The sequence below is a fragment of the Taudactylus pleione genome, unplaced genomic scaffold, assembly GCF_031769625.1.
Source record: "Taudactylus pleione unplaced genomic scaffold, aTauple2 ptg000393l, whole genome shotgun sequence".
Lineage (NCBI taxonomy): Eukaryota > Metazoa > Chordata > Amphibia > Anura > Myobatrachidae > Taudactylus > Taudactylus pleione.
In genome coordinates, this window is record NW_028284794.1 from 13,972,831 (window position 1) to 13,990,698 (window position 17,868).

Sequence of the window (17,868 nt, forward strand, 5' to 3'; positions counted from 1 at the left end):
ATGTGAAACGCGTTACCATGTAGGTGATGTGTCTGATGCTTTTCTGGACATTCGCATTCTTGTTCTTCACGTAGAACTGCACACTTATAGTGTCACTTATTTTCACCTGTGTTGACTGTATTCCAATATGCAGAAAGTTTCCCGATTCCCCTTGTGGTCTGTAAGCTTTCACTTTCAGTGATCCTGTGGTCTGTCTGTGCTCAGGAACACCAACGGCATTTGTTCTCACCTAAAACGAATCCATGCATCAGGTCATTCGTTTAGGATAACATTTGGTAACAGTAATATTCAAGCGTGTTTTTTCAACTAGTGAGAAAAAATTTGGGTGAGTCTTTTTGGGGAACCAAATTCATGGACCGACAGGGTCCCCAATCACTGACCTGAACTTGCAACTCCTGGATATTCGAATCTGTGTTTATGTTGAGTTGAGCGGCTCCGTCTGCGCTGGTTATTGCACAATTACCATCCACTGTGCAAACCTGGATTCTGGGTGCCGGGAGGCCATTAGGTGTTTGCAGTAAAAGCTGGAAACAAAAAATATATACAGATACTATATGAGTAACGTAAAGCACTGAACCGTTTTGTACTTGTCTAATGTATACATTAAGAAATGGAATAATATCCATGCTGCAGGAGTTTATAATTAGTGACTGGCAATGGCTGGCATCACAGTAGCGCCACCACCAGCTACCACGGTTATCCCACTACTAAGCTCGTGTAGGCAGGGCCATCTCTAAGTTCTGTTTTATGTCATTGTTTGCAATTGATTTGTGACCTCCGCAATGTACAGTGTTTCGTAATATGCTGGAACTTTATAAACGTTATCATTATAATAATAATAATAATAATAATAATAATAATAATCATAGGGATGTGCGCCGAACCACGTGTTTTCATTTTGGTTTTGGATCTGTAGCTCTTTCGTGTTTTAGATCTGAATTTGGTTTTGGCAAAACCGCCCTTGAGTGTTGCGGTTTTGGTTTTGGATCTGTATTTTTTCTAAAAAAATCATTAAAAAAATCACATAATTTGGGCCTGTTTTTGTTCCTACAGTATTATTAACCTCAATAACATTATTTTCCATTTGTTTCCAGTCAATTTTGACCACCTTACAGCTCACAATATTGTTTTCATCCAGTTTAGGCCCATAATTTGCACCAAGCTAGCTGGCTGACTAAACTAAGTGGCATCACTGGGCGGCACAAACACATGGCAGTTCAACTTAAGGAAACAGGAATGGGATTGAAATATCGACGGCACAACAGCTCTTGTGGTGGTTCAGTATTTTTTTTAAAACTGAAATGGGCATGCAGGAGATGCTGTCTGTGGCAACACACAAAACGGAAGCTCTGAACAGGAAGGGGACAGATGGATTTTTTAAGTCTGGTACTAAACATCTGTTATCATTGTGCTTCTGGTATTATGGATAGGAAGGCTGGAAGGGGAGGAGAGAGAACATCTCCAGATACCATCACAAAATAGCCTTTGCATTTGGTGTTTGAGTTGCATTTGACCAAACATGGCTGTTATGATCAAGGAAAACCAAGCCCACCAGGTTGGTATCTACAAATCAAGGTTGAAAAATGGCAAAAGAGTATTCTGCAAGTATACTTATTTGTGATTTTAGTTGAAATAAATACAGTATGAAACTATGAAAAAAAGTAAGCTTCAGAGCAGCGACACAAAAGTACGGCAGTTTAAAAAATATAGGATGTCTATTAAACTTTTGCAACACAGCAGTGGCAGACAGGATGGCAGTTTCATAAACTATAAAATGAACAGCAATGCCCCAAACAACACATAATGCAAAGAAAAGAGGCGCAAGATGGAATTGTCCTTGGGCCCTTCCACCCACCCTTATGTTGTATATAGGACATGCACAGTTTAACAAACCAATCCAGAGCCTGCCAATTGTGGCTGAAGCGATTGATTTGTTTGGGCCCCCATAAAACAAGCTACCAACGGGCAGCTGACATTGCTGGCAATGATCTCTCCATGCACAAACTGGTTTTACAGTGGCAAGATGTTGTCGCCATCATCATCCAATTCCTCACCCTCATCAGTGTGTACATCATCTTCACACAATATTAATTTGTCCCCGATGAAATCCACCATTACAACCTCAGGTGTCTCTGTAATTTTTGGATGTAATTGGCGGTAAAGGTCTTACTCGTGAAATTTGCAGTTCATTTTGATTAACATCATCTTTTCCACATTTTGAGGAAGTAGCCTCCAATGCCGATCGCTGACAAGGTTCCTGGCTTTGCTGAAAACTCTTTCTGATTACACACTGGAGGGTGGGCAGCTCAAGTAAAGCAAAGCCAGTTTGTGCAAGGGCCTCCAAATTGCCTTTTTTCCTGCCAGTAGTGAAACGGACTGTCTGACATGCCGATTTGGATCCTATCATTAAAATAATCCTCAACCATTCTTTGAATGTTGACTGTTTCAGATGGAGTCATGGTAAAGATCTCAATAGTTGTAAGCAATTCTTTTAGACCCGACCAGATGTCAAACCTTAATTTGGTTGACTCATCTGCATCACCAGTGGGTCTTTTTTTGGGAAAGTATTTTTTTCCAGGCAGCTGCACTTGCTGGAGAAACTGAAGGAGGAGCTATCGCTGCTTCATGTGATGCTTGAGCTGACAATTTGCTTACCAACAGCTCTTTGCATCTATTCAGATCTGTGTCCATTAGGAAGAAAGACACAATGTATGATTTAGATCTAGGATCGAGCACGGTTGCCAAAATTTATTGTTCCGATTGAAAGATCCTGAAAACCCTTGGATCCTGGCGAAGCGAATAAAGGACTTGGGCCCTCATTCAGAGCCGTACGCTCTGAGCAGAGCGCACGCTCTGAATGAGGGCCGGCCTCCATGAAAATGGAGCGTCCTTCTGGACGCTCGTATAGCTGTGGGTCACCACCCACAGGCTATACGAGCGTGCATTTTGATGGCCGCGATGGTCGAGACCATCGCGACCATCGAAATTGCGAGCCGGAGCCTGCGGTTGAGGTTTTCAACCGCAAGCTCTGGAGTGATTTTGGCTCTATCAGAGCCAAAATCACTCCCACTGACATCACTAGTGACATCACTAGTGATGTCAGTGGGCCGGCTTTTGACGGGAGGCGTTCCCGTGGGAACGCCCCCGTCAGGAAGGCACGCCCCGGCACGCCTACCAAAGGGGGCGTGCTGTCAATCAACATTGACAGCACGCCCCCTTTGATCGGACACAACGAGTGAAGGACTTTCCTTCGCTCATCGCGTCTGGCGCATGCGCACGACGGAGCTCCCTCTTGCAGTGTCACAAGATTTTTTATGAGTAAAACACTGTGCTGCCACTTACAGTGTCACAAAAATTTTTATGAGTAAAACACTGCGCTACTACTACCAGTGTCACAAGATTTTTATGAGTAAAACTGTGCTACCACTTAGAGTGTCACAAATTCTTTTATGAATAAGAAAAGAATAACACACTGCGCTACCACTTACAGTGTCACAAGATTTTTTATGAATAAGAAAATAATAACACACTGCACCACCACTTACAGTGTCACAAGATTTTTTATTAATAAGAAAAGAATAACACACTGCGCTACCACTTACAGTGTCACAAGACTTTTTATGGGTGAAACACTGTGCTACCACTTACAGTGTCACTATATTTTTTATGAATAAGAAAGTATTAACACACTGAGCTACCACTTTCAGTGTCACCATATTTTTTATGAGTTAAACACTGCGCTACTACTTACAGTATCACAAGATTTTTTATGCTTAAAACACTGCGCTACCACTTAGTGTCACAAGATTTTTTATGAATAAGAAAATAATAACACACTGCACTACAACTTACAGTGTCACCAGATTTTTTATGAATAAGAAAAGAATAACACACTGCGCTACCACTTATAGTGTCACAAGATTTTTATGAGTAAAACACTGTGCTGCCACTTACAGTGTCACAATATTTTTTATGAGTAAAACACTGCGCTACTACTACCAGTGTCACAAGATTTTTATGAGTAAAACTGTGCTACCACTTAGAGTGTCACAAATTCTTTTATGAATAAGAAAAGAATAACACACTGCGCTACTACTTACAGTGTCACAAGATTTTTTATGAATAAGAAAATAATAACACACTGCACTACAACTTACAGTGTCACAAGATTTTTTATGAATAAGAAAAGAATAACACACTGCGCTACCACTTAGTGTCACAAGATTTTTTATGAATAAGAAAATAATAACACACTGTGCCACCACTTACAGTGTCACAAGATTGTTTATTAATAAGAAAAGAATAACACACTGCGCTACCACTTACAGTGTCACAAGATTTTTTATGAGTAAAACACTGCGCTACCACTTACAGTGTCACAAGATTTTTATGAGTAAAACTGTGCTACCACTTAGAGTGTCACAAATTCTATTATGAATAAGAAAAGAATAACACACTGCGCTACCACTTACAGTTGACAAGATTTTTTATGAGTAAAACACTGCGCTACCACTTACAGTGTCACAAGAATTTTCATGAATAAGAATAACACACTGCGCTATGACTTATAATGTAACAATACGTGGATGATAAACTGCGGTCGGGCCGGCAGTGTCACAGAACAATAATAGCGTAGCTAGCACACACACAAAAAAACTGTAAAAAAGATGTTTTCATTTTTTATTTATTTATTTTATTGGAATGCTAATTTTAGTTAACTTTTTTTTTACACTGGGGAAGAGCACCCCTGGATGAGGCAGCAGCCCCTTGATGAACAACACAGCACCCCTTTATGGACAACAAAGCACCCCTGCGGAGTGCGGATGGACCACCTGCAGAGTCACAAATACGTGGATGATAAACTGCGGTCAGGCTGGCAGTGTCACGGAACAATAATAGCGTAGCTAACACACACATAAAAAAGATCTTTTATTTTTTGTGGAATGATAGTTATTAATTTGAACTTTAATTTTTTTTACACTGGGGAAGAGCACCCCTGGATTGCCAGAGCACCCCTGGACGACACAGCACCCCTTTACGAACTGCAGCCCTAGCCCATTGATTGACAGGACAACAGTGATGCAGAAGCACCCCCCGCTTTATGTACTGCAGCCCCAGTCCGACAACACTGCACCCTTGAACAACCACAACACTGCACCCTTGAACAACCACAACACTGCACCCTTGAACAACATGGCAGGCCGCAGCCAGGGAGCAGAATATAACAGTGAGCTGCCACACAGCAACTGCAGCACCCCTCCACCTCTGCATCTACAAACACCCTCTTTGGCAGTCCCACCCAGGAGCCACAATGACAGGCCACGCGGCAGCACGAGCCTTCACCAACAGAGTACGGTGTGGTATGTCAGCTTTTTCCTTCATTTTGCTGCTACTTCCAAATATATACTATACAAAAATGGGTATAGGTAGAGTGGGTGTAATTTTTTATACATATGTGTGCGTGTGCCTATGTATATATATATACTGTATATATGTGTGTGTGTTTATATATATATATATATATATTAGGGGTGAGCGGGATCAGATTTCTGAAATCCGAACCCCCCCGAGCCCCCCCGATCCGAGGCCGATCCGAGTCAGGCTCGACTTTTCCCGCCTGACTCGGATCTGAAATCGAGGCAAAACATCATCATCCCGCTGTCGGATCTCGCGGGTTTTGGATCCTATATAAGGTACCCGCGTCGGCGCCATTTTCTCACTCGGCTGTGGACAGTGAAGAGGGAGGGTGGGAGTTAGGGCTGGCTGGGCTGTGTAGTGTAGTGTAGTTTTGAAGTGTAGTGCAGTGTAGTGTTGTGCTGTGCTGTGCTGTGCTGCTGTTGTCCATAGGGGCTGTGTCCACTACTTCAAAGTCCATAGGGGCTGGCTGGACTGTGTTGTGCAGTCAGGTGTCCATAGGGGCTGTGTCCACTCCAAAGTCCTGTGCAGTGTCCCAGTCCTAAAGGGGTGCTGTAGTGTTGTCCAGGGGGTGCTCTGTCCGTCAGGGGTGCTCCCCCCAAGTGCAAAAAAAATATTTTTTTTTTCTGTTTGTGAATAATGTGCACAGTGGCTGCACGTGCATCAACAAAGGAGCAGCGCCAAGCATGCGCCTGTGTCCCATAAGTAAAAGGCTGGCTGGCTTGTCCGTTAAAGGGTGCTGTAACCCCCAAAGGGCACTCCAAACAAAATAAAAATATATATTTTTTTGTGTTTGTGAATTGTGTGCGCAGTAGCCGCATGTGCATCAACAAAGTAGTGCAAAGCGTGCGCCTGTGTCATAAGTAAAGGGCCAGCTGGCTTGTCTGTTAAAGGGTGCTGTAACCCCCAAAGTACACTCCAAACAAAATAAAAAAATATTTTCTGTGTTTGTGAATTGTGTGCACAGTAGCCGCACGTGCATCAACAAAGTAGTGCCAAGCGTGCGCCTGTGTCATAAGTAAAGGGCCGGCTGGCTTGACCGTTAAAGGTGGCCGTAACCCCCAAAGTACACTCCAAACCAAATAAAAAAATATTTTCTGTGTTTGTGAATTGTGTGCGCAGTAGCCGCACGTGCATCAACAAAGTAGTGCCAAGCGTGCGCCTGTGTCCAATAAATAAAGGGCCAGCTGGATTGACCGCTAAAGGGTGCTGTAACCCCCAAAGGGCACTCCAAACAAAATAAAAAAATATTTTCTGTGTTTGTGAATTGTGTGCGCAGTAGCCGCACGTGCATCAACAAAGTAGTGCCAAGCGTGCGCCTGTGTCATAAGTAAAGGGCCAGCTGGCTTGTCCGTTAAAGGGTGCTGTAACCCCCAACGTACACTCCAAACAAACTAAAAAAATATTTTCTGTGTTTGTGAATTGTGTGCGCAGTAGCCGCACGTGCATCAAGAAAGTAGTGCCAAGCGTGCACCTGTGTCCCATAAATAAAGGGCCGGCTGGATTGACCGCTAAAGGGTGCTGTAACCCCCAAAGGGCACTCCAAACAAAATTAAAAAAAAACTTCTGTGTTTGTGAATTGTGTGCACTGTGGCTGCACGTGCATCAACAAAGGAGCAGCGCTAAGCGTGCGCCTGTGTCCCATAAGTAAAGGGCCGGCTGGCTCATTTCTTAAAGGGTGGTGTAACCGACAAAGTGCACTAGTCTTCAACAAAAATAAAAAAATATTTTCTGTGTTTGTGAATTGTGTGCGCAGTAGCCGCACGTGCATCAACAAAGTAGTGCCAAGCGTGTGCCTGTGTCCCATAAATAAAGGGCCAGCTGGATTGACCGCTAAAGGGTGCTGTAACCCCCAAAGGGCACTCCAAACAAAATAATTTTTTTTTTTCTGTGTTTGTGAATTGTGTGCACTGTGGCTGCACGTGCATCAACAAAGGAGCAGCACCAAGCGTGCGCCTATGTCCCATAAGTAAAGGGCCGGCTGGCTGATTTCTTAAAGGGTCGTGTAACCCTCAAAGTGCACTAGTCTCCAACAAAAATAAAAAAATATTTTCTGTGTTTGTGTGCGCCTTAGCCGCACGTATATATCAATATAACATAAATGGAGGACCAAACTTTCTCCGATAAAAATAAAATAGGGAAAGATCAAGAACCACTTAAACCTAGTGCTGAAGCTGCTGCCACTAGACTTAGACGATAACATGCCATCAACTTCGTCTGCCAAAGCCGATGCCCAATGTCATTGTAGAGGGCACATACAATCCCAAATGACAAAGTTCAGGAAAATGACCTTGAAAAAAACATTTAAATCATCTGAAGAGAAACGTAAACTTGCCAATATGCTATTTACGACACGGAGTGGCAAGGAACGGCTAAGGTCTTTCCCTATGTTCATGACTAGTGGTTCAGCTTCACATGACGATGGAAGCCCTCCTCCTGCTAAAAAAATCAAATGAGTTAAGCTGGCAAAAGCACAGCGAAGAACTGTGCGTTCTAAGAAGATATCACAAATCCCCAAGGAGAGTCCAAGTGTGGTGGCGGTTGCGATGCCTGACCTTCCCAGCACTGGACGGGAAGAGGTGGCTCTTTCCACCATTTGCACGCCCCCTGCAAGTGCTGAAAGGAGCACCCACAGTCCACTTGCTGATATGCAAATTGAAGATGTCACTGTTGAAGTACAACAGGATGAGGATACTGGTGTAGCTGGCACTGAGGAGGAAGTTGGCGAGGAGGATTCTGATGGTGATGTGGTTTGTTTAAATCAGGCTCCGGGGGAGACAGTGGTTGTCCATGGGATGAAAAAGCCCATCACGGTCATGCCTGGGCAGAAGACCAAACATTCCATCTCTTTGGTCTGGCAATATTTCTATCCAAATCCGGACAACAACTGTCTTGCCATATGTACCATATGTAAAGGTGAAATAAGTAGGGGTAGGGACGTTAACCACCTAGGAACATCCTCCCTTATACGGCACCTGCAGCGCGTTCATAAAAAGTTACTGTCAAGTTCAGAAACTTTGGCTAAGACCGTAAGCAGTCCAGGGACACCTAAATCCCTTTTCCTGTTTTATCCAAGGAATCGGTGGATGAGGAGGATGAGGACGACATCTTGCCTCCGTAGACCCAGTTTGTGCAGGGACAGATTAATTGCCAGCTTGTTTTGTGGGGGCCCAAACGAACCAATCATTTCAGCCACAGTCATGTGGCAGACCCTGGCGCTGAAATGATTGGTTTGTTAAAGTGTGCATGTCCTGTTTATACAACATAAGGTTGGGTGGGAGGGCCCAAGGACAATTCCATCTTGCACCTCTTTTTTTTCTTTGCAGTATGTACTGTTTGGGGCCTAGTTTTTCAAACTGCCATCCTGTCTGCCACTGCAGTGTCACTCCTAGATGGGCCACGTGTTTGTGCCGCCCACTCGTGTCGCTTAGCATAGTCATCCAGCTATCTCGGTGCAATCTTTTGGCCATAAAAACAATATTGTGAGGTGTGAGGTGTTCAGAATAGACTGGAAATGAGTGGAAATGAAGGTTATTGAGGTTAATAATAGCAAAGGAGCATAAAAACCCACAAATTCTGTGATTTAAGCTGTATTTATGCTTTTTTTCAAAAAAATACAGATCCAAAACACAAAACCCAGAACCCAAAACACGGAAGGGTGGTTTTGGCAAAACCAATCCAGATCCAAAACACGAAGAAAGATCCAGATCCAAAACCAAAACACAAAACACGAAAAGTGGCCGGTGCACACCCCTAATATATATATATATATATATATATATATATATATATATACTTTAGTAGCAGACCCATTCAGCATGCTGTAACACAGGGAACATCATCGATAGCTCGCGCACAGCACAGTCCAGATGTACTAGTATTGGCAACTACATTCATCAAACTCCAGAAACTAAACGTTTTCAGAGTTTGATTGCGGGAACTGACGCCATCTTCAAATGGCATTAGTTCCCAGAGTCCCACTCTTTACTATGGGAAGAAGGCCAAGGATTGAGAATAGGGATTCTCTGCCCTCTCAGGCCCTCTCAGTGTTCGTGTGTACACAGTAATGTTGCCAGGGCAAATCCAACAGTAGTAAAGTTTGCCTCTACTAAATAGCTGTGAACAGCACCAAAGCTCTGTGCCGGTCACTCCCTTCCCCAACAGCATGATGCCATGCGGAAGTGGTGGGGCCTCAGGACCAGGAAGTGCAGCAGCTCTGCGGGAGCATCCTCAGGTGTCATAAAGGCTGCAGGGTGCATGTCTGGAGCATCCAAAGGACATTCTGGGGGTGCCACAGCAGCGACACTGACTGCAGGGTGCCATTCCAGGCACCCTTCTGGCCAGTTGCAGGGACAGTGGGGCAGCGATGGTGCCGCCCACAGTTATCTGCTCTCTGGTCCTGATTCAGAGCCGGACGCTCTGACAGAGCGCTCGCTCTGAATCAGGGCCGGTCTTTTTTTTTTTTAGAACGGCCTCCTGGCCGCTCGCATAGCTGTGGGTGACCACCCACAGCTATAGCGAGTGGCCAGGAAGATGGTCGCGATGGTCAAGACCATCGCGACCATCGGGCTTGCGACAAGACTTTTGTGGTAGGGTCTCGTTGCCGCAAGCCCCAGAGAGATTTCGGCTCTAACAGAGCCGAAATCTCTCCCACTGACATCACTCGTGATGTCAGTGGGGCTGCCTCCGAACGGAGGCGTTCACATGGGAATGCCTCCGTTTGGGCAGCCACTCCCCTGGCCCGCCCACCAAAGGAGGCATGCTGTCACTCAACATCGACAGCACGCCCCCTTTGGAGCGAGACCCGGAGCGACGATTTGCCCGTCGGTATCCGAGTCTCGCGCATGCACACGACGGAGCCGGCTCCATCGTGCGCATGCACACTGGGCCACCATGGACCCACTTGCAAGCGCATAGCACTCGTGAGCGGGTCTGAATCAGGCCCTCTGTGTGGTGTCACCACTTTCATACACCGAGGCCAGTGTTTACCAAACTATGCGCCGTGGCACCCTGGGGTGCCTCGGGACACTTGCAGGGGTGCCTCAGGTTGGTGGTCCAGCACAAAATCAAATTATATATGGTTAATATAATGTAAATATGTGGGCAAACAGAAGCACAAACCTGCCCACCACCACATAACTGACCCTAAGGATGACAGTTAAGCACAATTTACTTCACTTTACTACTTTACTTATTTTTTTCTGAATTTCTTAATAAAAACTTAAACTTAGGGGTGCCGTGAAAACAAGGCTGATACTCTAGGGTGCCGTGATTCTAAAATGTTTGGGAACCACTGTCCTAGGCACTGTTCTGGCTGCAAAACTAGTGTGCTAGGGCTCGTCGGGACAGCTGCTTGAAGCCCAAATGAATTCACTAACTGTTGTAATTGTCTTTTTGAAGTGGTTATAAAACATATCTTTTGTTTTATTACTGTTATTTGCTAGTTTGTTTTTAGCCAATAGTTCATCAAGTAAAAATACACTCGCACAACTGTTGTGAAGGTTGACTGAAATACATGGTGCAGTTGTCTCTACCTTCTATAAAATGTTACACTGCAAGTTTGTACTTCTTTAAGCATGGTATATTGGCCCTCATTCAGAGCCGCACGCAAGCGGGCGCACGTACGTTAGGCGTACGTACAAAAATATTTAAATTCAATGGCTCGCTCGTATTTTCGTTCGCATCTAAAATTCCTCCCTAAACTCTGACGACCCCTCCTCTAACTAACGAGCGTACGAAATAGCGAGCGTACATCCCCGAAATGGCTTGAAAGGAACGCACGCACAAGTATAAACAGGAAGTGGCCTTGTCAGATGTCGATTACCTGCTCCTTTATTCTGCCTACCTCCATCAATCGTATCATGCCAATCAATGTATCAATTACCTTAATTGTTTGTTTTTTTTCAACACAATGCAAGAAACTTTACTCTTGTCTGTGTTTGTGTTTACCCGCAGAATACGTACGGATGAAACATTCGCTTGTATTGTTTAAAAAACATGTGAACCACAATTAAACAATTGTACTATTGCTGTGTATCCCCGCATATTTCCCTGGGTTCATTTCTTTATTTAAATTTGCTTACGCATGTCACTGCATCAAGCCTATCCTAACTCTCCATAGATTTCTGGCCCTGTCGAACACATGACTCATACACTAACCAATAAAATTGCTCCTGTTAATTTCCAAAATACATTAGCCAATCAGAAAATTTTTACACACTTTATCAAAAATGATTTTTAAGAAAAACACCATTGCCATCATGAGAGCCTCCGCATTCACCAGGCGTGAGCTGCTGGTGCTTACGGAGGTCATGGATCGCCGGATCACCAGCCAGCCAGAACCCATGACCAACCGGCAGAAGCGCTCCGCGTATGCGGAGGTACGGTCCCGCCTGCGGTCCTTTGGATCACGCCGCAACATTGGGCAGCTGGAGCGCAGGTGGTCCGACCTGCAACGGCGAACGCCCCGCTTGCTGGCATGCTTTCGCATGCAGATCCTGGCAAGTAAGTGTTATGTATTGTGGTTTTAATGTTTGTGTTTGTGGGGCAAACTGCGTGTGCATGTTTTCCTGTCTGTTCTATTTATTATTTGTACTCATATCTGCGTCTGCATGTTTTCATGTCTGTTCTATTTATTATTTGTACTCATATCTGCGTCTGCATGTTTTCCTGTCTGTTCTATTTATTATTTGTACTCATATCTGCGTCTGCATGTTTTCCCTCTTTTTATGAATTTTTAATTCTACTGCTATTTTTTTTTTTTTTTTTTTTTGTTTGTTTGGCCGGATTTGTCCATAAACTAAACGCAATTTATTTGACATATTTTAGGGGGACAGCCAAGACTCCGCCGTCAACGTCGGCGTTCCCGCCCACTCTCCCCAACCCCCAGCCAACACTCCACCCCAAATCTTTCGCCTATTCCCCACTCCTCCCCATCCTTCCCAGACCCTCTCCCGGAAATGTCGGGACTCCTTCCCCTCCGTCCCACTTCCCCCTCTCCTCCACCCACCCCTCTTCCAATTACCCCCTCCCCGGAGTCCTGCATAACTCCGCCCCATTCTTTGGGGAATGACGGATCCTCCGAGGAGCTCCCGATTTGTTTCCCGGTATGTTTTTTATTATTTTTTTTTAAAGCACAAACTGTTTGTATGTAATCATGTGTCGTGCCTTTCTTCGTGTTTTTGTGGCTTGACTTTTGTTGATTGTGAAGGTTTGCCTTTACCTCTTCCTGGTGATTTAAGCATACACATATCATACCTGTGGGAATTTGTACCTAGGCCTTGTATTTTTGCCAGCCCACCCTTTTTATTTATGTTTTTGGGTTTAGGAGTGATTAGTTTTTTAATTAATGTTTTTCTGTGGAGTCCCTATTGTTGTATTAACCCACACACTTTTCTCACCCACAGAGGAACAGAGGCGTCGGCAAGAGGTGGCGGATGTTGTGGGGCAGATGCGCCACCATGTAATCGGCCTTCTGGTGGCCCTCGACCGGCTGTCTGGCCTCCTTCGGCATTAGTTTTTTTTTTTTTGTTGTATTTTCCCAATAAAATTTTAAAGACAAATATACGTTGTGGCTCATTTTTAAAAACCAAAACCAAGATAGTTTAGCCTGACATAAGTTCCTGCAAGGATTTCCCTTTTTTAAAAGTTAGATTGTGTTTTGTCTTTGTATGTCAAACAGACACCAGAAACACATAACAGTAACAATGTAATTTCCCTTTTTGGGTGTAGTGTCAATTTCAGATTTCTACATTTTCCAGGTTCCTACTTGGTGCGCAAGCTGCTTAGGCCAATCTTACAAATCCCAAGGTTGGGCCAGGCTTCCTTTTGGTGTGGATTGGAAAGCTGAAAACATATTTCAGTTTTGCTCATCTGGCGTCAGTACTGGTTTACCCCTTAGTCAAATGTAACTTGTGTTAACCTGGTTACACTTGCTGTTAACGTCCCAAAAAAGGAAGACCATTTCACTCTTCAAACATTTATTCACCACATAACAGAGAAAACAAAGTGGTCACTCCCAAAAAAAATACACAGTGATAAATTCAAATACAACACATACCAAGAAAAAAATAAATAAAAACACAAAATCAAGAACTGGTTGACGAAGGACCATGCCAACATGATTCCACAAACATGGCGTTGCGATATGGGTTCCAGAATATATGCCCAAAAGGACCAGATCCAGGTTTGGTAAGGGTAGCAGGAAGTAGTGAGCGTTGGAGTGCCAAAGATTATGTGAACAAACAGAAGATGGTGAGAAAATTAAAAATAAATTAGATGTTTGCCAAAAAAAACAAACACATTAGGTATAAACACTGGAGTTTTGAACAAACTTACCTAAAAAATCTGGCCACCACATCATCGCGTATGGCCCCCCCACATACTGACCTTCGACCAACCTCGGGGGGGCCATCCTCAGGTAAGGCATCCTCTGGCTGCATTGGGACACCACTCCTTATGGCAATGTTGTGAAATATCCCACACAGGACCACAATTTTAGACACCATATCCGGCACATACATGAGCTCGCCACCAGAGCGGTGGAGGCATCTGAATCGGCCTTTTAAAAGGCCGATACAGCGCTCCACCACTTGCCTGGTGGCTGTAAGTGCGGAATTATACGCACTTTGTGGCCCTGGTGTGGGAGCCAAATAAGGAGTGAGCAGCCAGGACATGCAAGGGTATCCACTGTCTTCTGTGAACAAAAATAGACCACATCAGGAACACTGTGTATCAAGCTTAACATTGTTATGTACTAAAGGTCTCCACTTACCCAGAAGCCACGCATCACCAGCTTGTAGGTTGGTTAATTTCTGCCATATCCCTGATTGCCGGATGACGAAGGAGTCATGAGCACTTCCGGGTAATTTAGCATTCAGGGACAGGATCTGGAGGGAGGCATCACATACCACCATTACATTCAGGGAGTGATAGTGTTTCCTGTTTCTAAATATGGCCTCCAGCCGTGCTGGAGGCTGAAGTGGTATGTGAGTACCATCCACAACCCCTATGATGTGTGGGAAGCCAGCTATTTGGTAAAAATTGGCCTTGGCCACACTAAGGGCACCCATATCCAAAGGCATTTTAATAAAATGATGGAGGTGCTTGAAAAGTGCCTCCATCACTGCCCTCAGGATCCGGGAAAAGGAGGATTGGGAGATGCCCGCCACTATTCCGACCGTTGTTTGAAACGATCCTGAGGCACAGAAATGTAACACCGCCATAAATTGCGTCAGTGGTGGTATTGCTGTTGGACTGTCAATTTGCCGCTCAAGATCACTTTCTATTAATGAGAGAGTGTCTATGATGATTTTGGGAGGTAGACGGTAGCGTCTTAAAACCTCATCATCGGGCATTCCAAAAAGGGTGACACGTGTTCGAAATATCTGGGGCCTTGCATGCCTACGATGCCTACGCCTGGGACGAGTTTGAGGTTGGTCGTCTTCCGGGAGCAGGGCCAGAACAATTCGCCCCAGATCTACCTGAAATTCAAAGTTTACAATGTAAGGCTTTTGACCCACCCCAAAAGTAAGAAAAAACAACTTAGCTTTCTGATACCATCCATAGCTGCTTACATGCCGGGGTATTGTCATGATACGTATAAACTGTAAAAAAGGCAACAATGAGACGTCAAAAATTTAAAGGGTTTTTTTTTTGGTTAAAAATTGTTGCAAGCCAACACAGAAAATAACGGAAAAACACATTTGGCCATCCATGAAAACTACATTGCACACCGTACGTCAAATAGGGTTCAAATGGACCCAAAAAATGGAAAAGGGAAAAGCAAAACTGGATTATATGATGAATAAGCCGTCCAAAATGCGGTAAATTATTCGCAAATGCAAGTCACTACACCAACAGTCAAAAATGCGGTAAATTATTCGCAAATGCAAGTCACTACACCAACAGTCAAAAATGCGGTAAATTATTCGCAAATGCAAGTCACTACACCAACAGTCAAAAATGCGGTAAATTATTCGCAAATGCAAGTCACTACACCAACAGTCAAAAATGCGGTAAATTATTCGCAAATGCAAGTCACTACACCAACAGTCAAAAATGCAGTAATTCATTCGCAAATGCAAGGCGCTACACCAACAGTCAAAAATGCCGTAATTCATTCGCAAATGCAAGACAAAAAATGGACTTACCCAACTCGAATATATAAGATGTCCTCAAAAAACTTCTTTGGGTCCGAAAACAAAAAAAAACTAACAAAGATGAAATGAGTGTTAAACAAATTAACTAACCACAAAACAGAAGAATACACCAATTGGCCACAAATTTGAATGCACAAAACTTACCAAATCAGGAAAGGATGTTGAAAAAATGAAAAAAATGCGAACGGAAAAACCAAAGAAATGTAGCAAAAACAAACAAAAAAACAACTCTCCAAAATCCTCCAAACGCAACCAACCAACCAAATCCAAACCACTTAACCAACAACACTCCAACAACCCCACCTCGAATCCACACACACCAAGCCATAAATAGTGTTTATTTTCCCGCACAAATTAAGGATGAATCATAGGGACGCACAATCAATGATGCGGCCGCAAACTAACGACGCATGTATAAATACGTCACGAAATCACATAGAATTTCTGGATGATTTCATGCTGGAAGCAGAGACATGGCTTCAAACCAGGGAAACAATGGTCAAAATTGCGGCGGTAAGGCCTTCATGCATTTTGTGTCAATGAGTATTTTAAAACATAATATTGTGCAAGTTGTGAAGTGGCTAAATCTGCATATTTACCCAAATAGGTGAGGAGGATGACATGGAAGAGACTGCTGGCCCCAGTCAACCCGCCAAAGCTGCAAAAAAAAAAAGGCAGCCACATTTCACAAGCAAGGAGATGGAGGTTTTGATCCAGAAGTGCGTTGACATCCTGCCCCAGGCAGCCAGGAATATGAGCCAAAGCCAGAAGTGGAGAATGTGGGAGGAGGTCGCCGTTGCTGTCAATAGGGTGGGTGATTATGTCCGTCTAGCCCGGGATGTCAAACGGCGGTAAGTAAACACTTTCCCATCCTATAAACAAACCCCATTGTAAAAAAAAGGATAATGGTTCCAAATTCATTCCACAGATGGGCAGACTTCAAATATCGTCTAAAACAAAAACTTGCCGACAGGGCTAGGCATGCAAGGGGGACAGGTGGGGGTCCCACCCCTGTGTCATTGGAGTTGACAGACTTAGAAGAGATGGCACAGGGGTGTGTGCAGGCTGTGGAGGTGTTTGGCGTGTCCAACATGGATACGGACATGCCAGACTTTGCGGCTCCTCATGTTGGCCAAGGTAAGTCTTGTGATGTCACCAACTCAGAAATGCTATTGTGCCAATATGTAGATTCTAATGTGAGTCTTTTCTCCAATTTCCTAACAGAGACAGAGGCGGATGAGTCTGCTCCAGAGGGGAGCCTTGGCCGCAGAATTTCTGCTGACTCTGCAGGGGAGGAACCAGTACATCCGGCTGAGGACCCTGCAGAAGCCAGTCCAGGGCGTGCCCCCTCGCAGGCAGTGGGCCTCCTCACAGAACTCAATTTTAAATCGGATTGCCATACGGAGATTCTGCAGAGGATGGACGCCAGTCTGATACGGGTGGCTGAGGCCCTGGAGCAAAATGCTGCGGCCAACGTGACCATTGCTCAGGCCCTGGCGGAAAATACCAGGGCCAACATCCGCATCGCCGATGCCCTGGAGCAGCTCGTTCGCCAGCACATGGTGGAGCCGACCTCCCTTCCTGCCGGAACATCCAGATCCTCTACCTCTGGCACAACATCAGGCAATCCTCCAAATGTGCCTAGCCCTGTGCCTAGTCCAGAGGCCACAACATCTGCCTCTGGACAGGCCAGCCCGATGGCATCCCGGACCCGGTCTGGCGCCCACCCTCACCCAGCCAAACGGGCGAGAAAACGGTGACAGCAATGGCGACTTTTCCCACTTTCCTTCTGTGCTTGGCTCATATTCCTTTCTGGTCAAAACTTCCCTCTCCTTTCTTGTGAAATGTTTTTAAATTTTGTATTTACGATTATGTTAGTAGTTATGTTTTGTTTTTTTTTTGATCAAATATCTTGGCCACAAAAAAAGGCAATACAATATTATGCCAATTTGTTTGTGTGTAAACAATAAATTTAAAAAAAAAAACTGACATTGTATTGTGACATTATTGTACAAATGGGTTACATTTAATCCTGGCCTTAAACGCAAAAACTGACCCTCTTTTGTTAAAAAAAAGGCCTCTTTAAGGAACGTTTAAAAAAACACATAGCGATGCAAATTCCACAGTAAACCAAAAAAAAGGGGAGCTAATTAAAAGATGATGACATTATTTTTACAATAGGCCATAACCACCAAATTGTGGCCAAAATAAAAGCCCAAAAATGTACGCTAATTGATTATGTAATCATGACATTAGCAGCTCTGATTTCCACCTGCGTACGCTTTTGTGCTAT

At 44.3% G+C, this 17,868-nt stretch overlaps 1 protein-coding gene across 1 annotated transcript in view; it reads right to left on the minus strand.

Moving 5' to 3' along the window:
• Positions 1-17,868, minus strand: part of LOC148507498 (complement C3-like) — a 134,980-nt gene that overhangs the window by 53,054 nt on the left and 64,058 nt on the right. The window contains exons 11-12 of the mRNA XM_088446066.1: positions 381-524; positions 17-229 (exon numbers count right to left, since the gene is read on the minus strand). Of these exons, the coding sequence (XP_088302192.1) occupies positions 17-229; positions 381-524 (357 nt within the window). The remainder of the gene's footprint in view (positions 1-16; positions 230-380; positions 525-17,868) is intronic.